Here is a 24,646-nt window from a genome sequence, read left to right on the forward strand (position 1 = left end):
TGCTCTAGTCTCAGTTCTCCCCACCCTCAACAGTGCAGCCAAGGAGGCTGCATGGATCTGCAGGTCCTGGCAGGCAGAAGCCACCTTGGCTTTGAGAGGTCACTTCTAATTTCTCGGGTCTCCTGTCTGCCTGACACCGTTCACTACAAAGTTCTGGTTTGAGGAGGGGGAGTGGTGCCATATAGGTCACGTCCTACTAACACACAGGACTTAATTTCTGCCTGTGTGACCTCTCTAATGTCCCTAGAGCAAAAAGACTTTCAGAGCAGTCCAGCTGCCATGCTAGTCTTTGGGCAGCTGCTGTGACAACTTCATGGGGCTTCTCCCAGGAGAAGGGGGTTCTGGATCTTGCAGAGATTGGAGTGGTTGTTGGAAAGAGGTCTCTCACTGCAGCTCTGGAAACGTGCCCTGTACCATCTCCCAACATAGCTTCTGTGCTTGCTTTAACTTGGCCACAGCTTTGATGTGCTCCGTTCGGTTGTGTTCTTCTACATTAAGAGCCCGCTGCGTGTGGAGGAGGCGGGTTTGCAGGAGCTCATTCCCACCACGTGGTGGCCAAACCGCTTCACCAAGGAGGTGAGTAAGGGCACCTCTGCTATGGAGGTGTAAGAAATGTTATGACTTGCCGTCCCCATCGTATTCTGGCGGAGGAAGCTGGATGGTCCGTATTTCCAGCTGCACTAGCACTGGTGGAGCCTGCAGAGCTATGTGAGAGCTGTAGCTTCTCCATTGCCCTGTTATCTTAATTAGTCCTTAGAGGGGACGTTTGGGGTGTGTCTCTCAGGACAGGGGAGGGGGACACTTTTCTGTGGCAACAGATTTGAAAGGGAACCTCACAGTGTCTAAGGAACTACAGCTTGACTTGTGTGTCCTCAAAATATCTCCTGTCCTTACTGGTTACAAGGCCGAGGAAGGCCTATTTAGGTGTGCCGCCAGCTGCACTCATGCACATTGTTTCAGGCAGTTTCCACTCTCTATTTGGCAAGACATTTTCCCCGTGCAGTGATCTCTGACTAACCAGTGTCTGTACCCCAACCAGGGCAAGGAGAGTAAGGAGGTGAAGGAGGAGAGTGCTGAGGAGAGACTGAGGCGGCGGGCGTATGAAAGAGGCTGCCAGCGGCTCAAAAAACGAATCGAAGGTCTGTGAGGAAGGAGGGAAATTGCCAAGATCTCATAGCTTGTGCGCAGCCAGGGGGACCGACCGTTTTGCTGCTCCCAAATCCCCTTCACGACCTGAACTCTGCTGTGCTCCTGCCAGGACAGGCTGAGCAGCAGAGACGGTGGCCAGCCGTGCCATTATTTGGTGGAGTGGTATGAGTGCTGGGACCCCCACCATGGAACACGAGCAAAACAAAATTTCCCTCTAGGGGCATTGCTTGTCAGCTGTAGATAAGTTTATTGCTATGTGGTGGAGGAGAAAATTCTTATGGTGATGGGATTAGCATTCTGCGGGTACTGGTTGTCCCTGAGCCTCCCTCTGCTGAGGAGGTGGCCGTTCTCCTGGGGACAGGGTCCTGCAGTTGGGGTTAATATGAGTAGTTGCTCTCCAGTGCTTGTTTTCTGATGGCATACGTGTCACCATTTTAGTGGTTGAAGGTCTCCAAGTTCAGATTCTGAAGCTGCTGCTGAACAACAAGGACAGAGGAGGAGGGGTAAGCGCCTGTGGATCTTTTGCTGCACGATCTCCACGTCACAGGACTTAAAAGGTATAGTTTTACCACTTGCTTTTCCTCCTACCAGGTGGAAGCCTCCAGATACATCTTCTTAAACAAATTCCGCAAGTTTCTTCAGGAGAACGCGAGCAACAGAGGGGTGAGTCAGAGAGCCAGCCTTCCCTTGAGCCTCACCCGGAGAGCTTGCTGGCACCTTCAGGCTGGGAGCTCTGCCCTTTTGGTGGGGCTGCTTCCAGCAGTTGATTAACCAAGATCTAGATATGGCAGGGAGTGGGGAGGAGGGAGAAGATGTGAGGCTAGAAACCAGGCAGCTTATCCGAGTCCTATGTAGTGATTTATGGGAAGGTGGTCCTTGGGAAACTCGTCGGGTAGGAGCTGAACATCCTCCTAAAACCTCTCAGGGAGCACGGCTGTGGAGTGCTCTGCCACAACTGGCCTGCTGGCTTTGGCATCCTCTTCACTGCTTGGGTGGGAACTGTTCTTCTGGCCCTGGATCAGGCTGTTGGCCTGCAGCTTTGGAAGGTAGGCATCCACTGTTGCAGGAAACCCTTTCTTCACCTGCATCTCTTGTGTTCATGATCAGCCCCATCTCTCATGGTGGAGCACATAGTATCCATCTTTTCTGTCAGACCAGCTTGTTGTTTCAGTGCTCAGGACTTTCTAGAGGTGGAAACTCTTGCCTGCCATCAGGGGCTGGGCTCTCTCCCAGTGCTGGAACCTAGAGATGATAGCAAGGCTGAGAACACAAAGTTTTTCCCTGCCCTATGTAGCCACTGGGACAAAGATGCACTTTCACACCTGCCCTGATGGCTGAACTCTCATTCTTGCCCTAGAACTTGACTGTGTTGTGCCCGCCAGAGTACATGGTGTGCTTCCTGCACCGGCTGATCGCTGCCTTGCGCTTCTTCTGGGATGACCACAAGGCAAAGACCCCTGCTGCACTGAGCAGTGAAGGTAAGGCCTGGAGGAGAAGCTTTGAAGGCATTTCTGTGGCTGGGAGAAGGGTTACCTCTTGGCAGTGCTCTCTGGGATGCTGGAAATTTTGTGTTTCTCATGGATGCTTGAGCCTTCTGTTATCCTGTGTCTGTAGTTTTGTGGGAAATTCCTGTCCACAGATCTGTTCCAGTTAACATGCAGACATGAGACTTGTAAAGCAGCGCCTCTACTGTTTGTGAGTTCCTGCTGTATGCGCTGGAGCAGAGTCCAATATTGATGATGGATCTGTAGGAGGGCAGCTCAGGGATCCCATAGTCAAAGTTTAGGGGAAGATATTTGTTTTTGTGGTTGCCAGATTCTGGGATTCAGGGGAAACCAAGTCAGTGCCAGTTGTTTTCCCACCCTCAAACCCCACCTTGCTTCTCCTGCCATGATCTACTTGTCACTCCCCTTTCTTGCTCTAGGCTGACCTTTTCTCTGGACTCAGTAAGTGCCTTATGATTGTGACTGAGCTGGAGTAGCCAGCTGGAAAGCAGCTGAGTTTTCTGACAATCCAGTTTCCCCCAGTGACTGGGGAGGCTTGTCGATGGCTGTGGGTTGCTCCTGTATCTGCATGAATCTAATTCTTGCTTCATTGTGAAAATCACTTCTGCCTTAATGGCTTGGGCTGTTATGGCAACAAGAATTGTCACCCAGTAAAGGTCCATGCTGGTCTCTGGGGTCTGCCTGAGGAGGACTTACTTGTCTGTGTGGGTTCTGTGCATGGGACTCATGGAAAAAACAAATCTTCTCTGCTTTAGAGGCGTATGTCCCTCCTCAACTCTTCTATAATGGGAAGGTGGATTATTTTGACCTTCAGCGACTTGGAGGTCTCCTGTCTCATCTTAAGAAAACTCTGAAAGGTAAGTGCTCTCATTTCCAATACCTGCATCCAGGTCCTGACTGGAGTTCACCCAAGAGACATCCCAGGGAGGGAGCTGTGGGTAGTGAATTGTGATTAAATTTAAGGAGAGACTTGGCTTTTTATGAGATGAAAGTCACGCTGAAGAAGACGCTATCCCTTGTGGGTGGAAAATCCTTTAAGTTAACAGTTTACTCTTTATATCCCTGAATGGGGCCTGTGGTTGGTGGAGGGAAGGGGATATTTTGGGAATACCCTCTGGTGTGTTGTTCTTGCTGCATCACAGCCAAGGGCTGTCAAAGCTCTGTCAAAGCGCTGCCGATCAGCCTGGCTCTGCTGGATATGAAGGATGTCTGGGATTTACGGGCTGTACCACACCAGGAAAGCAGTAGCAGCCTTGTGCATGTATGACAGCTGTGTGTGTTTTGGCAGCACGCTGCTTAAACAAGAAACTTTTAAAACCTCCTTTTTGGAAGGGTTAGAAACCTCTTGCCATTAGGTCAGACTAGGTTTGTGTCTGGTTTCTGGCTAATGTGGCACTTCCTTTGGCTCAGATCACTCTTCTCCCCTGTGTGCTTGCAAGATTAGGACCATTTTCTCTGTCTCAAGTTGAACCCTGGCTGTTCAGAATTAGATTACTGAACTTGAGAAGCATGTAATCTTCTCTGGTCTCTTACCAAGGTCTTCCTGGCCAGCTTTAAAGACAGGGCTATGACTAGAGGACACGTTCAGGCTTTGTACAGCATAGCTGCCATCACAGCCTTCCTCTGGGCTGAGAATGATTTCTGGTCTGTGTCTCAGTTCTGGTGACTTGGGGGCATCTCATGGGACAGCATTGCAGAGCTGGAGGCTTAACAAATGGTCTCAGGCCCTGAGTTTCCTTCCCTACACTAATCCAGTTTGGCCCTGGCAGTTGTCTTGTGATTCCTTGGTTATTCTATTTGTTGCTGGTAGGAACAGGAACAGAAATGGGTCCTGGGTGAGCAGCACCCATCACTGCTTGGTCTCTGCTGTGTTAGCAAGGGCAAACCTATTTCACATAGGAAGCTGGAGGGAAGGTGAGCTTGTTCTGATGCCACATCCAGCTTTGCTGGCTGCTCCTCAGCTGCTGAGAAGCAGGAAGAAGGATGAACCTGGGGCTGCCTCGTGGGAAGCAAAGAGTGATTCCTGTGTTCACAGCAGCTTTGGTGTGCTCTGTGCAGATGACCTGGCTGCAAATGCCAATGTCCTGATCGACCCTGCGGAGCTGCAGGCAGTGACTATGGACGATCTCGATGAAGATGAGGAATCGGCAACATCAGCAGCACAGGTGAGCCATGGGCTCAGGTTCACTTGTGGGGTCCCATGTGCCAAGGCAGCAAGGGCTGAGCCTCTGTCTAGAAAAGCTTTCCTTTAGAGGAAGGCAACGTTTGGACCAGGGCTCTAACCCGTCCACGGGCAAACAGATAAACAGCTGCACTTGCATGAGGGTCACTGGAAGTCAGCAAGGTCCCAGATGCACCAAGTTTGAGCAGCAAAATTTTCTTTGCTCTACTCTCTCACTGCCCAGAGATCTGAATGTGCCCCCTGCCCTCCATGACAGCTCTTGATGCCTGCAGTTGGAGGGGTACAAGGCAACTGCAGAGAGAGCAGCTTCTTGCTGTGCAGATCTGCTGCTTGTACCTGGCATGTACTCTTGGAGGAATGAATGTCCACTTGCTCACCTGGCACTGCAGGCCCAGCTGTGATAGGAGGGGTATCTGCTCACCTTCCAGTGGCCACTGTGCATCTGTACCAACATTTTTGCAGGGGCGAGGGAGGGATAGCGGGCAGCCAAACAACTAGAACTGTTTCTCCCTTCATTTCTTTCAGTCTCAGCGTCCCTCTGCCGCCCTGGCCATCGGTGGAGCTCTTGCCAGACCCGGCTGGCTCAGCTCCCCGACCCTGGGCCGTGCCAACCGCTTTCTCAGCACGGCGGCTGTCAGCCTGATGAACCCGCGGAGGCCTCTGGGCACCCTGGAGAAGATCAAAGTGCGCACGCTCAGCGTGGAGCAGCGGACAGAGGAGGACAGTGAGTACTTCTGCTGCATGCTAGTGTGGTCCAGGTGGTCCCTGGGAGAATGGTGACTTCTAGCTCCCAGTACTCTCAAGTGGAGAACAATCCATTTATGACCAGCATTGCTACTTCCCATTCTCAGGACATGCTGACACCCACAAGTCCACATTAACTACATTGTTGTTATGAACATGACACTGGTGATGCTGTCACTCTCTGTGTAAGGAGATGCTGCCCTGGTCCCTGCAAAGGCAGTGACACATTGCAGGGAGGTAGTTCGAAGGCAGCTGTAGCCACATTTGCTCTGAACACAGGCCAGCTGAAGGATGAGGTGTGCAGTAGCAGCCCCATTGCTGTTGGTTGGGCCAGGCAGCCTCTGAAGCACATACAGGGCTTGAGGAGGTGGGATTGGCATGGCCTGGGTCTGTTTGAACGGATCTGGCAGGGCAACCTGATGCAGGCAGTGGGTTGGGGATGGTGTGTTTGTCTATCTAGTGAATCTCATGGGCTGGGAAGGAGTGCTGTATTACAGAGACACAGTAGGGCTTTGGCTTCAGAGGGGTGCAGGCAGAAGCAGAGGTGCCAAAATGCCTTGCTGAGAACTTCTCCCCTCCTGTCTGGGGGGCCCATTGCAGTTGAAGGCAGCCATGGAAATGAGGGTCTCTTACTGGGCAGACCTCCAGAGGAGCCAGACCAGCCCATCACAGAGAACTCCCTCCTGGAAGTCCTGGATGGGATAGTGATGATGTACAACCTCAGTGTCCACCAGCAGCTTGGGAAGGTAAGCAGGAATCCGTTCCCCCAACCTCCACGCTTCTACACTGACTTTCTCTTTTCTGCTTATTAAGTGACTCTGTGTGCTGTTTCCTTCTCCTCCTAACCCTGTGGGAGGTCTGGTTGCGTGCTCATATGTCTAGGGAAAAAATACCCTTGTTTATTTTTGGAGTTTGCTGTTTTTCAGATGGTTGGTGTGTCAGATGATGTAAATGAATATGCCATGGCACTGAAAGACACAGAGGAAAAAATCAGCCGCTGCCCAAAGAGGGTAAGTGTCTCTCCCAGTTTTCTCTTCTGGTAGAGCCTGAGTATCTGGCAAACAGGATGAAGCACAGTGGGTGATTTCCAGCCTTGGAGTAACCAATGTCTTGGATGGGGTAATAACCCATGCCTGGAGCTGGCAGCGGCATTTCATACTGTGCCAGCCCATTGTACCACTGCCTCAAGGAACAGAGGGACCAGCTGCATCGGCTCCTCCCAGAAAAGCCATAGCAGTTCGCAGACCTCCATGGGCTGCAGACACCTTGGACCTTGTCTCCTGGGGTGGGGACCCCCAGTGCTGGGCTGGGGACACATCTGTCCTATTCCAGCTGCCAGAGACTGAGCATATCTGATAATCCATTAAAGAAGTATCAGAAAGTAGCTGACCCTAGAGCTACTGCCCTCACTGGCCTTGTGGGCTGCAGCCGAGGCCGCTAAGTGCTCTTCATAGCACTGACTCCCACTCCCTCCCCAGAAAGGCTACTGACCCCCTTCCTTCCTGCCAGTACTCCTTAGCTATCCCCAGGGTGGTATTTTCTTTTGCATTGTTTGTCCAGCTCCGGAAAAGGATGCTATAAATGGCAGTGACATCTGCCCTCACATCTCTGCACTCTTTTCAGAGGAGGGATATCCACGAGGAGCTGCTGAAGAGCCAAAAAGTCTTCTCTGAGAAGCTCAATCACCTGAGCCGACGCCTTGCCTGGATAAATGTCACCATTTACTCAAAGGTGGGCAAGAGCATAACGTGAGCAGCTTGGAAGAGACCGAGCAAACGTGCCTCTGTGTCTGTGCTGCTCGGCTCACGTGTCACAGATGTTGTTTTTCCTGGTGTTGGAGCAATGTCCATGGTTTGTGTGGCTTGTTTTTCCTTTCTTGCACATCATACACTCCATCCTAGGCCTGGACCCTCTCCTGAGCCAGGCTTGGTCCCACAGTGTTTGTTAGGACAGAGCCTAACCCACTCTGAGCTGTGTGTGGTGCTGCAGGCTGTCCCTTGGGGCATTGTACCTCTGGAGTGCAGGCAGGAGGGTGTGGGTCAGAGGGAGATTCACTTCTCAGGGCATATCTGGAGCACAGACGCTGCTGTGAAGCATTTCCCTGAGCTGTGCTGTGTGTCACAGGGGTATCTCAGTAATGCTGCTCTTCCTGAAATCTGTAGGATCCAAGCCTATGTCTTTTTTGTTCAGGTGTTCTCCCCTTCTTCCCTTGGTTCCTACACAGAGAGGGTGCATTCTGCATTTAGTAATGCAGTGACTCTTTGCACAGGCTATCCTTTCTTCCCTGCATCCACCGTTTTCCATAATAAAGTCTCTGGTCAGTTTTCTCACGAGCAGTTTATGCTCTTACACTCTGCAGATCTTGTCCTGTTGTACCCCAAACGTTGCCTTGCCCCATCTCTGTAGTTTTTTTGTGCGGGGGAAGATGCATTTCCCTAAACCTACAGTGGCAGCAGGGTCTCTGCTGTGTCCCAGGATGTGAAGAGGAAGGGGAGGAGTGGTAGTTTCTATGATCACACCTGGCAGAACTGCGGTGGCAGATCCTGATTGAGGAGCTCTTTGTTCATCCCCTGTTTCACTCTCCGAGCGGGACCGCAGGGCACAGCGCTGCTGCAGCTCTCTGTGCATTAGTGTAGCCCATGCTTGCCAGAAAATAAACCTTTCTTCCCAGACTGCCCTGGCAAGGCTGCGGGGCATTAGCAGTGTGTGCATCGCAGGGATCGCTGCCATGGCCCATGCAGAAACACTCTTCGTGTCTCTAGATGATCTATTGTCATATTAAATGCAGGTACCGCCTCCCATTAGGAGTGCGGTGTCACCTTTCCGGATGAATCAGCAGCATCTGGTGGTGAAGGTCACAGCCTTCCCCACTTGTGCTCCCTCCATGGTCTGCGTGGCCGGCTGTGACATGTGCTCTGGACACGAGCGTAGCTGCACAAGGAGCTTGTCCACACTGCCTGGACCTTCAGGGCTCCATCTTGGCCCTGAAGGCCAGTGTGTTACTGCTGTTTCCCAACTGGGACATCCAGCCAGCAGACTGCTGCATCCCCGGGGCTTGTGTGAAATGTAGGGACACGTCTGTATGAGTTTTGGAGGCACTGCTGGTGCTGATGGAAAGAGAGTGATTCTATGTGGAGGCGAAGTCCTGCTCTGTGCTGGGGTGTCAGAGCTCGGGAGAGGCTGCTCCTTCTTCAGGGGAATTAGTCATTAGTCTATCCTGAGCTGAGGGATCAAGGTTAGATAAGAGGTAACGCTACATCTTAAAAACACTCTGAGATTTAAAGCAGATAATCCCGCCTTCAAAACATTCCTGTGGGAAGACCATTTCAGCTTATTTTATTACAATGCTGTATTTACCCATCACACTGTAGACAGTCACATCTTTGTACCCTCTTGGTGTAGGCTTTCTTCTGGATTGACAATAACTGAGATGATGTTTTGAGGTTATCAGTTCTTAATAAACCCAAATGCAGCTTTCTTCACCTTAACGTCTGCACAATTGCCTTTTATCCTGTAAGCAACAGTTGCGTTGTGTGTCAGTGTCAAGATGAAGATGTCTTTTAGTCAGTTTACTTGATGTATACTAGGTCAGTCTAATTTTCAGAACAAACCCATGTAAATCTCCCGAAGATGGTAGCTAGATACTTTAGAGAAGCCACTAAGCAAATGAAGTCACTTATCTGCACCTCTGATTTTATTTTTTTTAATTGGAAGTGTAACCCTCCTCCATCTATTTTTATGCAAATTGCTATTGCTTATGATATTTCTAGGCATTGCAGGATATGAAACAATTTTTCCTCTTTTTATGGCTTTATTGGTGCTGATTTTTATAGCTTAAAATCACGTAGATGCCCTTAAATTTCCTTGTTTTAATTTAGAACCCCCTGAGTTTTGCTTAGAGAAGCAAGAGGCTGATGTTCCTCAGAACACTAAATCTGGCTGAATGGCTGGCACAGAGTCCAAGGGCTGTGGCCGCCTATTGGTATGAGCTTTCTGCCTGTTCCCATTTAATTCCCACAAAGGACCATCTTTCTTTCCAGCAGATCTATGCCTGCCTTCCTCCAGCCAGCGTACTTGGAAAAAAACTAGCATGGCCCTTTGCAGTCAGGCGCACGTGGTCAGATGTGCCCTACCCAGGAGCAGTTCTTGCAGGGTTGTGAGGCTCAGTGAGACAAAGCCACAGCCGATCTGATGCCACATTGGTGATGGTCGTGCTCTGATCTTGATGTTGATGTAGAAATCTCAGATTGCTTCTTCCACCTGACGCTTCTGTAACTCTGTGGAAAGACCGAATGGCACAGATCTGGTTAATGAATTGAGAGCAGTGGCCTGAGGAACATCTCAGACATGGGGAAGTTTGTGAGGTCTAAGCGTGGTGCTGACTGTTGTGTTTCTCCAAAGAGGAGCTGAACAAAACTGAATGGGGATTGTTGTGTTCTCTCTGGCCAGGAGAAGATGCAGGACATATATTGGCTGCTGCGGGTTTGCATCCGCACCATTGAGCACGGCGACAGGACGGGCTCACTTTTCGCTTTCATGCCGGAGTTCTACCTCAGCGTGGCTATGAACAGCTACAGCGCACTCAAGAACTACTTCAGCCCTGTAAACAGCATGGAGGAACTTCCAGGTAAGGGGACGGGGAGGCCTTGCTAATTCTGACATGATGAGGTCTACATAAAGCCACATCCTTATGGTGAAGTAGTGGTAGCTGGGCATTGTCCCTTCTGTATCTTTTCCCGGCTGTGATGTGCTGCACTGGGATATTGTCTGTGTGCTGTGGGGCAGGTGTTGAGTGCCGTTTCTCGAGTAGATGCCACTGGTGAGCTGTGGCCATTGCTGAGCTCAGGCAGGGAGCCCAGGCCTTGCCCAGAGCTGGCACAGTGTTGGCTGCGGTGAAAATCACTGGCAGCTGTGGAGTTTGTTTCTAAGGAGGCACCAGGAATGGGCTGGGATGCTGGGAGATGTGCTTGCCCCAGCAATGCCTGCCACTGCCTGCTGATTTCTGTGTGGGAGATGTGCCACGAGTGCAGGAGCTGGGACTGCTTTTGGGTCCCCCTGGCACTGGGAAACGTTCCTGTGGAGATGACCACCCTCTTGATGCCAAGAGTCTGTGTTTAGGTGTATTCCCTCTGTGCACATTCTGTGCTATTCCTGACTAAGTGATCCCAGCAAGCTCTTAGCAAACTGTTCTGTGTTCTCCAGAGCCTGTGAAGGTAAGAAGAGCTTCTGTTCCCACCAGCAGGACATAGGACATTCACATCCTTTAAGTGGGAACTGTGCCTGCTGTTCAGGGAGCAGCAGAATTAAGCGGCAGCAGATTCCTTCAGCGCATGCAGGCTGCACAGGGCTTTTCCATGTAGATCTAGGGTGTTATTTGTGTTTCTCAGCCTCTTCTACACTAGACATCTTGTCTGACTCAGCTGCATGGTCTTATCTTTCTCCAAGTAACTGACTTAAACTCTGCAGACTGAGGTGAGCGGCTCTGTTGGAGATGAATGTGCTTTCCCAGCTGTCTGTTTTGACAACTAGATGAAACTCCAGTTAGCTGCATTAGGAATGAGTGCCATGGCCTGTGCTGTGTCCACAGGAAAGCTGGGACCAGAGGGCTGCCCATCGGGCCATTGGCATGACCCCTGCTCCCTCCTCCCCTTTGCAGGCTACGAAGAGACTCTGATGCGCCTCGCTGCCATCCTGGCCAAGCACTTTGCTGACTCGAGGATTGTGGGCACAGGTAAAACTGCTCTCCTCGCTTTGGGGTGATATATTGGTTAATGGTTAGATTCGATGATCTTAAAGGTCTTTTCCAACCAAAATGATTCTATTATTCTATTGGACTTCTGGCCAGTCCTGTTGCCAGTGTCTCACCAGACTTCGGTTGGGATGCATTTGCTGAATCCACTGAGTGCTTTACGCCTCCATGTACCAAGAGAGGCTGAGCACTGCCCTTTTCTGGTGTGTCTTGCTTGTTCCAGGGTTAGATACATGACCTAAGGTAGCCTTTTTAGAGGTGTTCCAGCTACTTGTATGTCAAATCTGGAGTTACTTCTTAGCTGCCTGGGCACAGGCACGCTCTCTGCATCAGCTGGGATGGCAAACCTCTGTGAATAAGGACCTGTCCCTCCCAGCCTCCAGCGTTCAGGTGCTCCCCAGCATGCTGCGTGTCCTCAAGCATCCGTCCCAGCCCATTCTTGTTCCTCCGCAGACATCCGGGACTCCTTGATGCAGGCCTTGGCTAGCTACGTGTGCTACCCACACTCACTGCGTGCGGTGGAGAGGATCCCAGAAGAGCAGTAAGTGCTGCGCTGCCTGTCCCGGGGGGCAGGGGCAGGGCTGGGGGGTGGCAAGGCTGGGTGGGGGAGCAGGTGGGTTGCCAAGCACTGCCAAAGGTCCAGGAGCTGCAGCAGGGTGCTGGAGTTGGTTTGAGGACCTCCCTTCACCCTTATACCAGTGGCTTTGCTCTGTCCCAGTTCTGTGGGTCCTACCATGGGTCCTATTTAATCCCCTGTCGCCAAACGCTTTGTGGCTAAGCCATGTCCTTGTCTGGCAGGCGGATCTCCATGATGAAGAACCTCCTGGCTCCCTATGAGCAGCGACCCTGGGCACAGACCAACTGGATTCTCGTCAGGCTGTGGCGGGTGAGCATCCTGCATTCCCTGCTTCTCTCACCATCTGGGGCTGGGTGGACACTGAGCATTTCAGTTTCCAGTACCACCAAAACCCAGCTGGCTTCCAGCCTCCGAGATCTTTCCTTATCTCTTTTACCAGGGCTGTGGCTTTGGGTACAGATACACACGGCTCCCACACCTGCTGAAAACCAAGCCTGAGGACGCAAGCCTGCCCAGCCTGCAGAGTGAGTGGGGCCGGGCACTGGCACTTGGGATTGTGATGGGTGGTGGGGGAGGACCAGCCTCTTCCCTAGCAGCCGTCCCTACTACGGACCAGGCCTGCTGGGCAGATGGCTGCTGAAGTAGGGGCATCCTGGCCAAATATCCAGACCTGACCATTGCAGGCAGCATTTCCTCTCCTGGACATCCCCAGTCTCTCTGCACTGGCTGGTGATATTTTGCCTGCTGAGTGCTGGATTAGATCTATCATGAGGAGGGGTTCTGCCCTTCAAAGGAAACGTGAGAGGTCCTCGACAGAACTTTACCCCAAAATGTGAGCCTGAGAGAAGACTCTCTGACATCTGCAGTGAGCAGCCGCGGTGGGGAAGTGTTGGTGAGCATACCAGCAGGTACCCTGTGAGAGGGAGTGAGTGCCCAAGGAGACAGGGCACTGGACAAATTTGCAAGCAGGGAGTCTTTTGATCAGGCATCTGAGAGCCTGGCAGAGTCTCTCCTGCCTTTGGCACGGCAATTTGATTCTCTGAGCTGTCACCAAGCTGAGGGGATTCTTGGCTCTGTTGCAGCTGAGAAGGGCACAGGGAGGAGAAGGTACGTTACCTGAGCTGAAGACCATGTCTCCAGCTTCAGCCTTGCAGGGTCTAGGCCCATTTGGTTACATTCCTGACTCCGCTCTAGAGTGGAGAAGGCTTTGTGCCAGACCTTGCTCCTGGGGAGCTGCCCGGGGTTGGGGGACAGAGGATACTGCAGCCTGACACGGGCAGGCCGCATGTGGACGTGTGTGCTGATCCCCATCAGTGGGTAGGGCTGCCTGTCTCTGTTTTAACAGCACTCTTGTTCTCTTTCTCTCTCCTGCCCATGGGTGCCCAGGAGATCTCTCTGTTGCTAGTTTCCAGAGTAAGTTTGTTGTGTGACCCCCTCTTGCCTGGTGAAGTAGCTGTAGAGAGCTCCCTCTTTCCCTTCTTCTGCCTAGACAGACCCTGCTTTGGGGGGCAGAGGGCCTCACGCTATGGTCCCTTTTCTCAGTTACATCCCTTGTTGATGCCAGAGGGACTGATGCCCATGTGGCAGCCTCTGAGGCTGCATCACGGGCCCACTCTTGCTCCTGTATTATCAGGGTTCCCTCTGGGGTCAGAGCCCTGCTGCAGGCTGTGCCAGCTTTGGGTTCCTCTTGTCCATGGAGGATGATGGGGAAGCCCTGACACACACGCCGGAGGGACCTCGTGACTGTCCTCTGACCCTGCTACCACACAAGCAAGCCCTATTGGGTGGCTGCCACTAGTCCCGTGGGGTGGTGACTGAGCTCCCCCTGCCTCAGGGAACTCTGGGGCTGGACCAAAGCTCCTCAGCTTTTGAGGCCTCTCCATCCATCTCCGGATGGCTCCGCACAGTCTGAGCCTGGAGTGGGCTGGGCTGGCTACTGGGGACTTGCTCCTGGGATTGCTATTTTAAAGCGCAACCAAATCAATAATGAATGCCGATTTAATTGAAGAGGGACATGGGACTCGGAGGTGTCCTTGAGATGCTGCCTGGGGAAGGAGGAGGAGACAACCCCCCCATCTTCCCACCCGTCATCTTCACCTTGTTGCAATTTGAGCATTGGCAGGGACAAGGGGACAAACTGCTGAGCTGAACGAAATCCCTGTTTGTCTGGATCTGCTTCTGCAGGCCAGTCTGAAGGGAGCTTGGGCAAATGCCTCTTGGTGCTCCAGCCTTGTCCTGCTTTGCGGACACTTCCTTGGAGGACTCTGCACAGGTGGCAAAGTTGTGCTGGTGCTGCCTCGCAATATGATAGGATAATAGAATGGTTTGGATTGAAGGGACCTTCAAAGCTCATCCAGCTCCCCCCCTGCCATGAGCTTCACCAGCTCAGGTTGCTCAGAGCCCCGTCCAGCCTGGCCTGGGATGTCTCCAGGGATGGTTCATCCACCACCTCTCTGGGCAGCCTGGGCCAGGCTCTCACCGCCCTCAGTGTAAATAACTTCTTCCTCATGTCTTTGCCCTCCTACAGTTTAAAACCATTACCCCTTGTCCTATTGTAACACACCCTTCTAAAAGGTCTGTTCCCATCTTTCTTATAGGCCCCTTTTAAATATAGAAAGGCCGCAATAGGGTCTCCCTGGAGCCTTCTCCAGGCTGAACAACCCCTACTCTCTGTCCTCATAGGAAGTAACTATATATAGTATATATAAGTGAAGTAACTCCACCTAGGTACTTGTGCTTGCTACTGTGTTTATTAGCAATGCTGGCTGCCTCCTTACCTCCTGCACAATGCATGCAGCCCCATTAGAGAAAGGAGAGGAAAGGCTGTCATGGCAAGGCCTGCAGTCACTGCTTTGTCTCACTACAGCCAGGTTGCGGTGGCACAGATGGCCTATCAGTGGCATAAGGGAAGGATCGATGCCTGGTTTCTGAGCAAGCATGAGTTATCCATGAAACACTCAAAGCACAGACCACCGGGCTCCTGCGCTGCCTTAGCCCATGCTCACCAATGGTGGGCAATGAGATACTGTCTGGCTTAGCCCAGTGTGGGGGAGATGCTCAGAAAGGCTGTGTGTGTCCCTGCCTGCTCCCCAGGTTGTCCCTTAGCCCCGCCAGCACCAAGCAGCTCTTGTGCAGACAAGGCTCTGCCTCCTGTTTGGCTCCCGAGAGCAGACGGGGTCTCTGTTCAGAGGCGGGGGCAGTTCTGTTTGGCGGCTGCTGTAGGAACTTGTGCTGCTCCCATCGTGGCTCGCAGGCAAGGCTGGGTGCTGCCACTGCACCCACGCAGGGAGCAGCAGCGGTGGCCCCGTGCCAGGCCCAGCCGCTCTTGTTTGCGTCGAGCTGCAGTGTGGCTTCAGGTTGCAGACAGGGCTCCTCCGCCCCAGGCCTTCTGCCTGTGCATCCATCAGGCGGTGAAGGGAAGGTGGATGGGACTGTGAGATCATGTAGCTGAGCTGTTGTGCGATGTGGCCCAGAGAATTCACCCACGTCCCCTTCCCAAGTCCAGCAAGTTGCCCAAGCTACAGAGGTCTTTTAGGAAGAAATCCTGTCTCGATCTGACAACACCAAAAGCGTCAGCTGGTGTCAGTTGGACTGTGCACACCCTTCTGGTGGTGGTTCCTCACCCTCAGAAATCAATCCATCACTTTCTCCTGATGGGAATGCGCTTAACCCCATCTTCTGTCTTGTCTTCCACTGCTTCTGCTCTGCCTTTCTCTGCTGGGCTAAACTGTGCATTACATTTCAAAAGTGCTTGTGTACCAAGGTAAACTCGCTTCTTAATCCTTTTTAATGGTGAAGAGAAAGTGCAGCCTCTGTGTTTTATTCAGGAGGGGTTTTGTTCCTCTGTGAGGCCCTATGTTCACTCTTCCCATGTTTTTAGCAGCCCCAGACCTGCCAGTGTTGTACTGGCTAGAACACCTGCCTGATCTGCTGGTCACAGAGCCAAAACTCGCATTAGCTTGTTTGCCAGTGCGTTGCTCTGGAGGCCTCTGCAAGTCCCAGGTGCTCACTGATGCATCCTGATGCCTTGCGCTCCACCTCATTGAGATCTCCTCTCTGAACACAGCTTGCTTTCCTGCTGCCTCACCCCGCAACATTCTCTGTTTTTCTCTAAACACATCTCTGGACGGGCGCAGTTCACCTGTGGGGTGGATCGCTGCATCCCCAGCTTTCCTCTTCCACTGCTCATCCACTGGTCCGACAGCCGCAGCTGCTGAGCGGTGGCTGTTTCACATTTACATCTGGATCCTTTTGAGAACTCAGATTAATGTTGGGTGGAACTGCTTTGCCTTTGAATCCGGTCCATTTTGGGTTTTCCTCCTCTGTGCTCCCAGCTCTGTTATAAATGCTGCAGCATCCAGAGCCTCCCTTGGGCTGTTGAACAAGAAGTCTCACAAATGGCCATGTTATAAATTTTCCTGGGTCATTAGCAAACTAGAAAGCACATAATTATCTTCCTGTGATGAAAGCACATGACCCTGCTTCTTTACAATTATCTAGTAGGAGCACTTATTGAAGGCTTCCACTTTGTTTGCTTTATTAATTTTTAACTCTATCTATTACTTGGCCTCTGCTATGATTAGACTCTCTCCCATTACTGCTTTTAAAAATAATTCTGCTAGAATTTTTTCCTGCAGTTGAAGAAAGTTTGCATGTAGCATGAGTAGTTGTGGATGTTTCTTTCATGTCTTCTCCTATCACCCCTTTTCTCCTTGTTTTCATCAACCACTGCCTATGTTAATGTACTCTTTACCTTCTGCATTTTAACTTATCTTATCCTGGTCTCCATGAACCTTTTAAACCAAGTGCTTGCTGTAGCGCTGGGGTTTTCTGGCTGCCTAATAATCTTCTTAAAGACCTCTGTTTTTATTCACCATTCCACCCCCACCTAGATTTTTTTTTCCCTTTGACTATTTTGCTTATATTTTTGCAAGGAAGTTTCTGTTGTGGAAACATCGCATATATCTATAACCGCTTGGGGCCACACTCTGTTGCCCACATTAGATGTATTGAGGTCATAATTTCTGGCCTTGGAAACCACCGATTTCTGTTCCAATGACTGGTCTTCATTTGTCATAATGAAGCCTAAGCCAAGATTGAGCGGCTTTTGTGTTAAGGAGTTACAAGTTCTAGAAACACTAATGACATGCTACTGCCAAAATCAAGAAAGTAACCACAAACTCTCTGTGAAATGATGTCCCTGTCTGAAACGGCACACGTAAGGGCTGTGGCGTTACCTGGAGGGCAGCGGTGACTGAGATGTACATGGAAACACCTCAGCAAAAGGTGAACTTCCTGCAGACGAAGGTGAACACAGGACCAGGGTCTAACACTGAGGCTGGGTTTCTACATACCACTAATGATTGCCCCATGGAGAACCTGATCTGGGAGCTCATCCAAGGGGTGAAGCTGCTCTTGCTGGTTCCTTACGTTGCTTTCAAAGAGAGAAGCAATCACTGTATCTTTAGCTTCAGAATCCTCTTGGGAGTGGCAAAAGCCAAAGAAGCCCACTGCTCCTTGGTGTTAGCTTAAAACCTAAAAAAAACCCTACAGAACTGTGGAGAAGTTTGACAGGAGGCATCGCTTCTTAATGCCTTTATAGACTGGCACGGTCTTTGCCAGCAGCAGGGAGAGCATTAAAGAACATAGAACTGGAGGTTTGGAGCAAATTCACACCACTTATTGGAAAAAGACCATGAGGAAATAGTCATTGGCTAAAAATCAGGATAAAGCAAGTTATTACAAGCACAGGGACATCCTTCAAAAAGCCAGAGCTGCCTTCAAACGAGAGAGGCTTTGGCTGGGCGATTCATGTTGAGATCCGTCCTGACTTGAACTGTTGGTAAAAGAGGCTTTGGCGATGGACCAGCAGGACAACCCACAGAGCTCGTCCTCAGGGAGTGGTGATCCTCGCCCAGAACTGCTTCAGTGCTCGAATGCTGGAAGGGGCTAATATGTCAGCAGTTTTAATAAAAAGCACTTTTTACACGTTGAGGGGAGGCTGGGAAATAGAAGACACAAAAAGCTTAACACTACAAAAGGACCTTCCAATTCTGAATGAGGGGAGAGAAAATGTAAGTGGAATTCAGCATCACTGGATGTAGGATGGTGAACATAACGGGAAAATGTAATTAAAAATGAGTGGGCTGCGAGCTGAGCATAACCCTTAGAGACAAGATTCCAGGGTAGGCTCCCTGGGTACTTTCTGAGAAAGAGCCACCCTATTTCAGGTGTGACCTCCCCAGGGCCAAGCAGAGCAGTGGCACCTTCCCTTGATCTGTTGAGCACATCATCCTGCCACCACCTACCTTTTAGTTTTAGCATATACCCTCACCTGTGCCCTGTTCAAGCTGGTACCCTACAAAACCCCTTTATGGGATGGTGCCCAGACCGTTGTTTCCCAGCCAGGACTGATATTTGGGGCCATTCTTCCCCAGATGCAAAATTTTCTTGCTGAATACAATCAGGTTTTTTGTCCCAGTCCTCAAGTTTCTCAGGGTGCCTCTAGCACACCAGACAAAGCCCCTTGTTTAGTGTCATCTGCAAATGTAGAATGGCCTTGCTGTTTCCCATTGTCCATCAGGGATGGAGAAGACAACAAGATGGGCTCCAGCATTGACTCCTGAGCTTCTCTACTTGCGTGTTGTGACCAGCAAGTTCCTGAGGATCTTGAACTGTAATTCTAACTAAAGGGTTATCCTTGAATTGTCTTCCTACTGTAATCTTTTGGAAAATATCAGCTCTGTACCCAAAGGAACAACTTACACAACAGCAATTATGAGGAAAGGAGAACAGAACAAAAACAAAACCACATTATGGCTTTACGCGAATCTGCCACGTGCTTGTGGTTTGGATGCTGCGTGCACTTCTGATTCCACCTCTCCTAAGAAATTCTGAGACAACCAGCAGCGCTCAGGGAGGGATGGTGAAAGGGACAAAGACCTGGCAGTTTCTGCATGAGAAACTGCACAGGCTGGGGCTGTTCTCATTCAGAAGACAATTATAAAGGTCTGAAATCATGGCTAGCTGGAGGAAGTGACTGCAGAGCAGCATCCTTCTGCCTCTCCCACCAGAAGGAGCGGGCTGCAAAGAATAAATATTATCAAATAAAGCAAGTGGGAGCCAAGCCCAAGTCTGAATTCCTCCCGCCACACATAGCTGGGCTGTGAAATGTTGCTCCAGGTCACGTTCAGTGCTGAAGGCTCACGCAGTTGCAGGGGACCCAGGGCAAGAAATCCACTGAAGATCACTTAATAAATAAAAAGGACATCTGGCTTGTAACAGTCCCTGCACCATGTGTAGCCAAGGGCTGGGACAGTGTTTGTGGGTGGGAAGAGGACATCAAAGACGTTTTTCATTATGAAATCCTGCCCGAAGATGTGCTTTTAGCCAGCATCAAAGCCAGTGTGTGCTGGCCTGCCTGGGGGGATTATGCACTGTTAGACATCACTGTGTGTCCTCGTTAACAACAGAACCTTATTGTGCTTATTAGTTGGCATATACCAAATAATTTATCCTGTTCCTGAGCTGACGATCTCCTGCCATCCCTCTCTGACTTTGCTAATCCCAGCTAGCAATCTGCCTGTAGTTACACCTCGCTTTTCCATCCCTGGGGATGTGATGGAGGTTGTCCATGATCCCCTTGCCCGTGCTGCAGAGACCTGCAGTCACAGCGTGGCTGGGCTGGGACCACCAGAGTTTCCACCTGCTCTCACTTACAAATAGCTTCTAGTAGAGAGAAAAGTAGTCGGATTTTTTATTTTTTTGTATACTTGGTAAATCTGTTGAAGTTTTTCTCCAAGCCCTGAATTTTAGTCTATGGTTTGAACTCTGATACCCTTCCTGATGAGAAGCATCCATCCCATTTGTGCTCCCCTCCTTTCCATGCCCATCCACGGGGACCCCGGTGCCCCACACATCCCAGACTCTCTGTTTCCCGGCTGCTGGGTCTGACCCTGTCTGTGCTCGTGATAGTGAAGAAGCCCAGAGGCAAGATGCCACATGCCATGGACATGAGTCTGTGCTGGAGCTCAGCCTATGTGGGGAGCATGGGCAGCCCCAGCCAGCCCCTCAGCAGTGGGGTTTGCTCGGTGCCTCGCTGCTTGGATGTGGGCAGGCACAGCCACGTGAGGCCAGGGGTAGCCGTGTTGGCTCCGGGCAGCTGCTGCCACGCTGGTATCAGGAGCGATTGATGCTGAGCTGAGTGGGAGAGGTGCTGAGCTGCAGGGCAGTGCTCCTGTGTATGTGGGCAGCAGCCAGCACACAGCACTATTCCAGGCTTAATTCAGGCTGGCATTGCAAAAAAGTGCTCGGAGGCCCGACAAGCCAGATCTCTGCTCCGAACAGTCCTTGCACCCGTGCACAGCCGCGCCGGGGCCAGGCCACCGACACTGTCACTGTCTGGTTTCAGAGCCGTGTCCCTCCACCTTGCTGCAGCGGCACATGGCAGACCTGCTCCGCAGTGACCGCGACCTGGCCCCCAGCTTCCTCAACAGCGTCCTCAACCAGCTGAACTGGGCTTTCTCCGAGTTCATCGGTATGATTCAGGAGGTGAGCGCGCTGCCCGAGGTCCAGCACTCGATGGGCGCCCGTGTCCTGCACAGAGCGAGGTTCAACACACGACTCTTGGGGAGTGCAGCAATTCCCTGGCACGTGTGGGAGCTGGGCTGGGCTGGGGGTCACAGCCCTCCTTTTGGGAAGGGGCACCTTGCTAAGCTGCTCTGCATTGCTTGGCAGATCCAGCAGGCAGCAGAGCGCTTGGAGAGGAACTTTGTGGACAGCCGCCAGCTGAAGGTGTGTGCCACCTGCTTTGACTTGTCGGTGAGCTTGCTCAGGGTGCTGGAGATGACTGTCACGCTGGCGCCGGAGATCTTTCTCGACTGGAATCGCCCATCATCTGAGCTGCTGCTTCGGAGGCTTGCCCAGGTACCATCCATTAGAGGGGTGTGAAGAAGCATCCTCTGAAGGGGCATGGGGACCCCTCTGCCCTCTCTCCAGATGTGCTGTGAAGTAGGGGCTCCTACTATAAATGTTGTAGTTAAAGCTGCTACAGCAAACCCAGCTGCTGCAGAACAAGGGGTGCTCCCTAAATTTGCTGCATGTCACCTGCTCCCCTCCTTTGCAACTAGTCTGGGCACAGCTGATTTCTACCTCTACTGGGAGGCAGGATGACAGCTTCTTAAATATACCTTCAGAGTGGCTGTGGCCTGTTTCTTACACCCAGTAAATGCTGAATGCACCTGTGACAAGTGGAGGTGTGGTACATCTGAGCAAAAATCTGTGGAGAGTACAGCTGGCTTCACATGGAACATGCCCTAGGATTTGGATGGGCATCCCAGTCCTAGACTTCCCTGCTGGGGTGACCAGAACAGCCCCATGCCAACCTGCAACACCCCTTAGGCTCCAGTAAATTAGTTTCTATTCTGAAGAATGGGTGACCCTGGAAAGCCCTGAGGACAGGCTGCCCTTGTACAGCCGGCCTGGTGGGGAACAATCTATACTTTATCTGTACCTCAGGGCTTGGGTTGCTCCAAGGGTTGAGCCTCATGGCTCTGAGCAGATGAGGCAAAGCAAGACAATGGGATCTAGTACAGCAATCTTGAGGTGAGCGCTCAACCTGGGGTCCTAGGATTTTCCCTGTGTGAGGAGGAAAGCGAAGGGCCCTTGGCAGGTGTTTTGGGCAAGCTGGGAGACAGTTAGCAGAGAGCAGGGTGCCGCAGCATCCCCCTCACGTGCTGGTGCTGCTGTGAAGCTGTGCCCCACGTTCTGCTCTTCATGCATGAGGGCAACAGGAAGAGGGATGCTGTATCAGAGGTGATGCTGAGCTCACAGCGGTTGTGTCAAGCCTGGAGCAGTCCCCTGTTCATCGCACTGCGGGTTTGGGTGAGAGTTAATGGTGGCTAATTAAGTGTCTTCACAGTGATTCCTTCTGTGCTGGTCACAGGCAGAAATCTCTGCTCTGTCAAGCAGAGAAGCAGATCACCCTCTGCCTTCATCCCGTGCTTCAGGGCTGGTAGGTCCGTCCTGCTGCCAGCTCCGAGCAGGGCAGGACCTGGACCGTGCTTCACCCTGCTGACACTGTGCCCAGCAGCAGCTGCCACCTCGCTCTTCACGGGCTGTGGCCGTCCTAGGGACTGCAGCTGCTGCTTGCCAAGAGCTTTTATCCACAGAAGTCGCTTGGCATCTGTAGGTGAGGTTCAGATTCAGGAGGAAGATGCTGTGTTTCAGGTGCTTACCTCAGACTGGCTGTTCCCTGGGAGGTTTGAATCTGCCACTGTGGTTTGGTGCCACCTCCCCCTGTGCCAGGGTCAAGCTGGGTCTCTGCTGTGAGCCTCCTTTTGTGCATCCACCAGCTTCCAGGCACTGAGCCTGAGCTGTAGGGACGTGCTGCCCCAAAGCCTGCTTTTTGGGTGCTGCTCACAGGGACGCTCATCCAGAAAACACAAACGCTCTCTGCTTTTCTCTACACAGCTCTTGAACCAGGTGCTGAACCGTGTGACAGCTGAAAGGAACTTGTTTGACAGAGTGGTCAACCTCCGTCTGCCAGGTGAGTCCATGCACTAACACTGTCCCTCTCTGTTCACAACATGCTGGGGACGTGCCCTTGGGAAGCGAGGGGTGGCTGATGCTGAAGGGCTGCAACATCCCTGGCTGGAAAGCCGGTCTGGTCCCACAGACTGCCACAGAAGCGCTGCCTTCAGAAGACGTGTAAATTGTCCGGATGGACATGAGCATTGCTGCTCTTCCTGGACCCTCAGCCTCTGTCCGCCCAACAGCTCCAGTTCCCGCCAGGATCTCTTCCACACAAGGCAGCTGATGCCTGGGTCTGGCTATCCCTGGTGGAAGTGGGAGCTGAGCTGTGCTTGGATGGGGAGATGCCTTGTTAGGCACCGACCTGACACAGGTTGGGGGGAGCTGTTTGAAAGGCTCAACGCCCTGGGCAGATTTCAGTTAAGTAGCAGGCTCGGTTGCTGTGGTCTGCATCGAGTAAAGGGTGCGCTGAGCTGCTGGGGAACCTGTTCTCACCAGCGTCAGCCCTCGCCCTTGGGGAGGTGACTGCAGGCAGCTGAGTTGGGCTGGGCAGCGGAGCCTGGCCCCACATGGGCATCTGTTATTTCCCATACAACAGCTGAATTTTCCTGCCTGTTTAGGAGGGGACAGACCTCCTTCTCCTCTTGAGGCTTGGAAGAGGCAGGGATGCTCCGTCATGAGAGCTGTGTGTGAGTCTGGGGTTTGCATTAGCAGGGAAGATTTCTCTGTTCTCAATGAAACCCTTGGTCCCACTGGAGCCCAAGTCACAATCCCCGCCTGCTGCACTGCTCCACCACCAAGTCTGGGAGTCACGGTGCAGCCCTGCTCTGCTTGTTGTGTGGTGGCAGTGACTCTTCCTCTTTTGCTTCTGCAGGGCTGGAGAGCGTGGACCATTACCCAATCCTTGTGGCTGTGACGGGGATACTGGTCCGGCTGCTTGTGGACACTGATGCTCAGGGGTGAGTGGCTTTTGACTTCCAAAGCCTGGAGTCGCTGCATGTGGCATTGCTTTGGGTGCTGCCATGTTCAGTGCCACGGGAGGTGTTGCAGGAGCTATGTGGGTGCGTCGAAACTGAATTGAGGTGAGGCAGATGTGCATGGAGCAGGCAGACGCCACAGACCTGTGTGCCCCTGCAGCAGCTGCATCCCAGTGCTACTGCTGGGTGCAAAACTCCTTCCCCTGGTGCAGGAAAGCCCTTGTGCTCATGAGAGGTAGCCATGAGGTGCTGTACCACAGCACGTGTGCAACAGGACAGCTGCCATCGGAGGCTGTGAGCGCCACACGTGGAAGAGCTGTGCTGATGTGATGATGCAAAGTGCTGCAGCACACAGCGATGGGTGGGAGTTTGTTAAAGCTCCTTTGCTCTAGACACACCTCAGGGAGGCATCAAAATGTGTGCGGAGCTCTCTGGCTGCCCAGACTTGTGGCACAAGGGTGGGAGAAATCCTGTCTGGACACTTAGGTGATGCTGATTTTCAGACGAAGCGACTCTTCTTGTCTTTATGATAACCAGCTCTTCAGAGACATGGCACGGGGGGAATGATGTGGCTGGTCAAAGCCACAGCTGACGTGGTGGTTTATGTGTGTCTGTGCCTGCTTGCACCAAGTCCTGAAAACACAGGCTTGTGCTGATCTCTGCAGCTCTGCCGTTGTGCTGTCCCAGTGTTGCTTGTAGGTGTATTGCCTGGCCACCGTGCCCTGTAGGATGCCGTGGGAGATGGGACTCTTCTGCCCGCGCTGCCCATCCTGCTTGTTTTTGCTTTTGGAGAACACGGTAGTCTCTGGCTTTGTGGAGAGCGGAGCCCCATCTGGCCGAGCAGCTCAGCCCTGCAGCCAGTCTTTCAGTTTCTTCTCTCAAGGACTCAAAGATGTACACAAATATATCTAATTATATCCTGCCTCCTGTGGTTGCTGTACCAGTGTCACAGCCCCAAGTGTGACAGTGCCAAGAGCTTAGCACAAGGTCACTGATCACTGGCCTTTCTGATCTGTGAACGGGGGTGGATTTTGCTCACCCTCAGTATCTTACTTCATGGAAAGGGCAAACATCATGAATTTGACATCACAATTAGACACTTCTTCCCAGAGGGATGCGGGGTGGTCATAAAGCAGTGCCCTGCATGCCAGGCCAGACGAGAAGTCCTTCCCTGGCTCCCTGGCCCTTGAACATCTGTCCCAGAGCAGGTCACTTTTAGAGTCAGAGAGGGGA

The 24,646-nt window shown here is 52.0% G+C and overlaps 1 protein-coding gene across 2 annotated transcripts in view; it reads left to right on the top strand.

Annotated features, from left to right (window-relative positions):
• Positions 1-24,646, top strand: part of RNF123 (ring finger protein 123) — a gene marked incomplete at both ends in the record, with an annotated part of 48,823 nt that overhangs the window by 12,238 nt on the left and 11,939 nt on the right. Inside the window, 20 exons of one of the 2 annotated variants that reach the window (XM_080350608.1) lie at positions 459-576; positions 1,040-1,139; positions 1,588-1,652; positions 1,744-1,812; positions 2,507-2,627; positions 3,410-3,511; positions 4,713-4,819; positions 5,362-5,560; positions 6,181-6,326; positions 6,507-6,590; positions 7,204-7,311; positions 10,030-10,207; positions 11,237-11,311; positions 11,783-11,870; positions 12,128-12,215; positions 12,346-12,430; positions 20,317-20,456; positions 20,643-20,831; positions 22,377-22,452; positions 23,311-23,395. In XM_080350608.1, coding sequence (XP_080206734.1) covers positions 459-576; positions 1,040-1,139; positions 1,588-1,652; positions 1,744-1,812; positions 2,507-2,627; positions 3,410-3,511; positions 4,713-4,819; positions 5,362-5,560; positions 6,181-6,326; positions 6,507-6,590; positions 7,204-7,311; positions 10,030-10,207; positions 11,237-11,311; positions 11,783-11,870; positions 12,128-12,215; positions 12,346-12,430; positions 20,317-20,456; positions 20,643-20,831; positions 22,377-22,452; positions 23,311-23,395 — 2,223 coding nt within the window. The remainder of the gene's footprint in view (positions 1-458; positions 577-1,039; positions 1,140-1,587; positions 1,653-1,743; positions 1,813-2,506; positions 2,628-3,409; positions 3,512-4,712; positions 4,820-5,361; positions 5,561-6,180; positions 6,327-6,506; positions 6,591-7,203; positions 7,312-10,029; positions 10,208-11,236; positions 11,312-11,782; positions 11,871-12,127; positions 12,216-12,345; positions 12,431-20,316; positions 20,457-20,642; positions 20,832-22,376; positions 22,453-23,310; positions 23,396-24,646) is intronic. The other variant, XM_080350609.1, reaches the window with a different exon arrangement.

This window comes from Nesoenas mayeri (assembly GCF_963082525.1).
Source record: "Nesoenas mayeri genome assembly, chromosome: 10".
Taxonomy (NCBI): Eukaryota; Metazoa; Chordata; class Aves; order Columbiformes; family Columbidae; genus Nesoenas; species Nesoenas mayeri.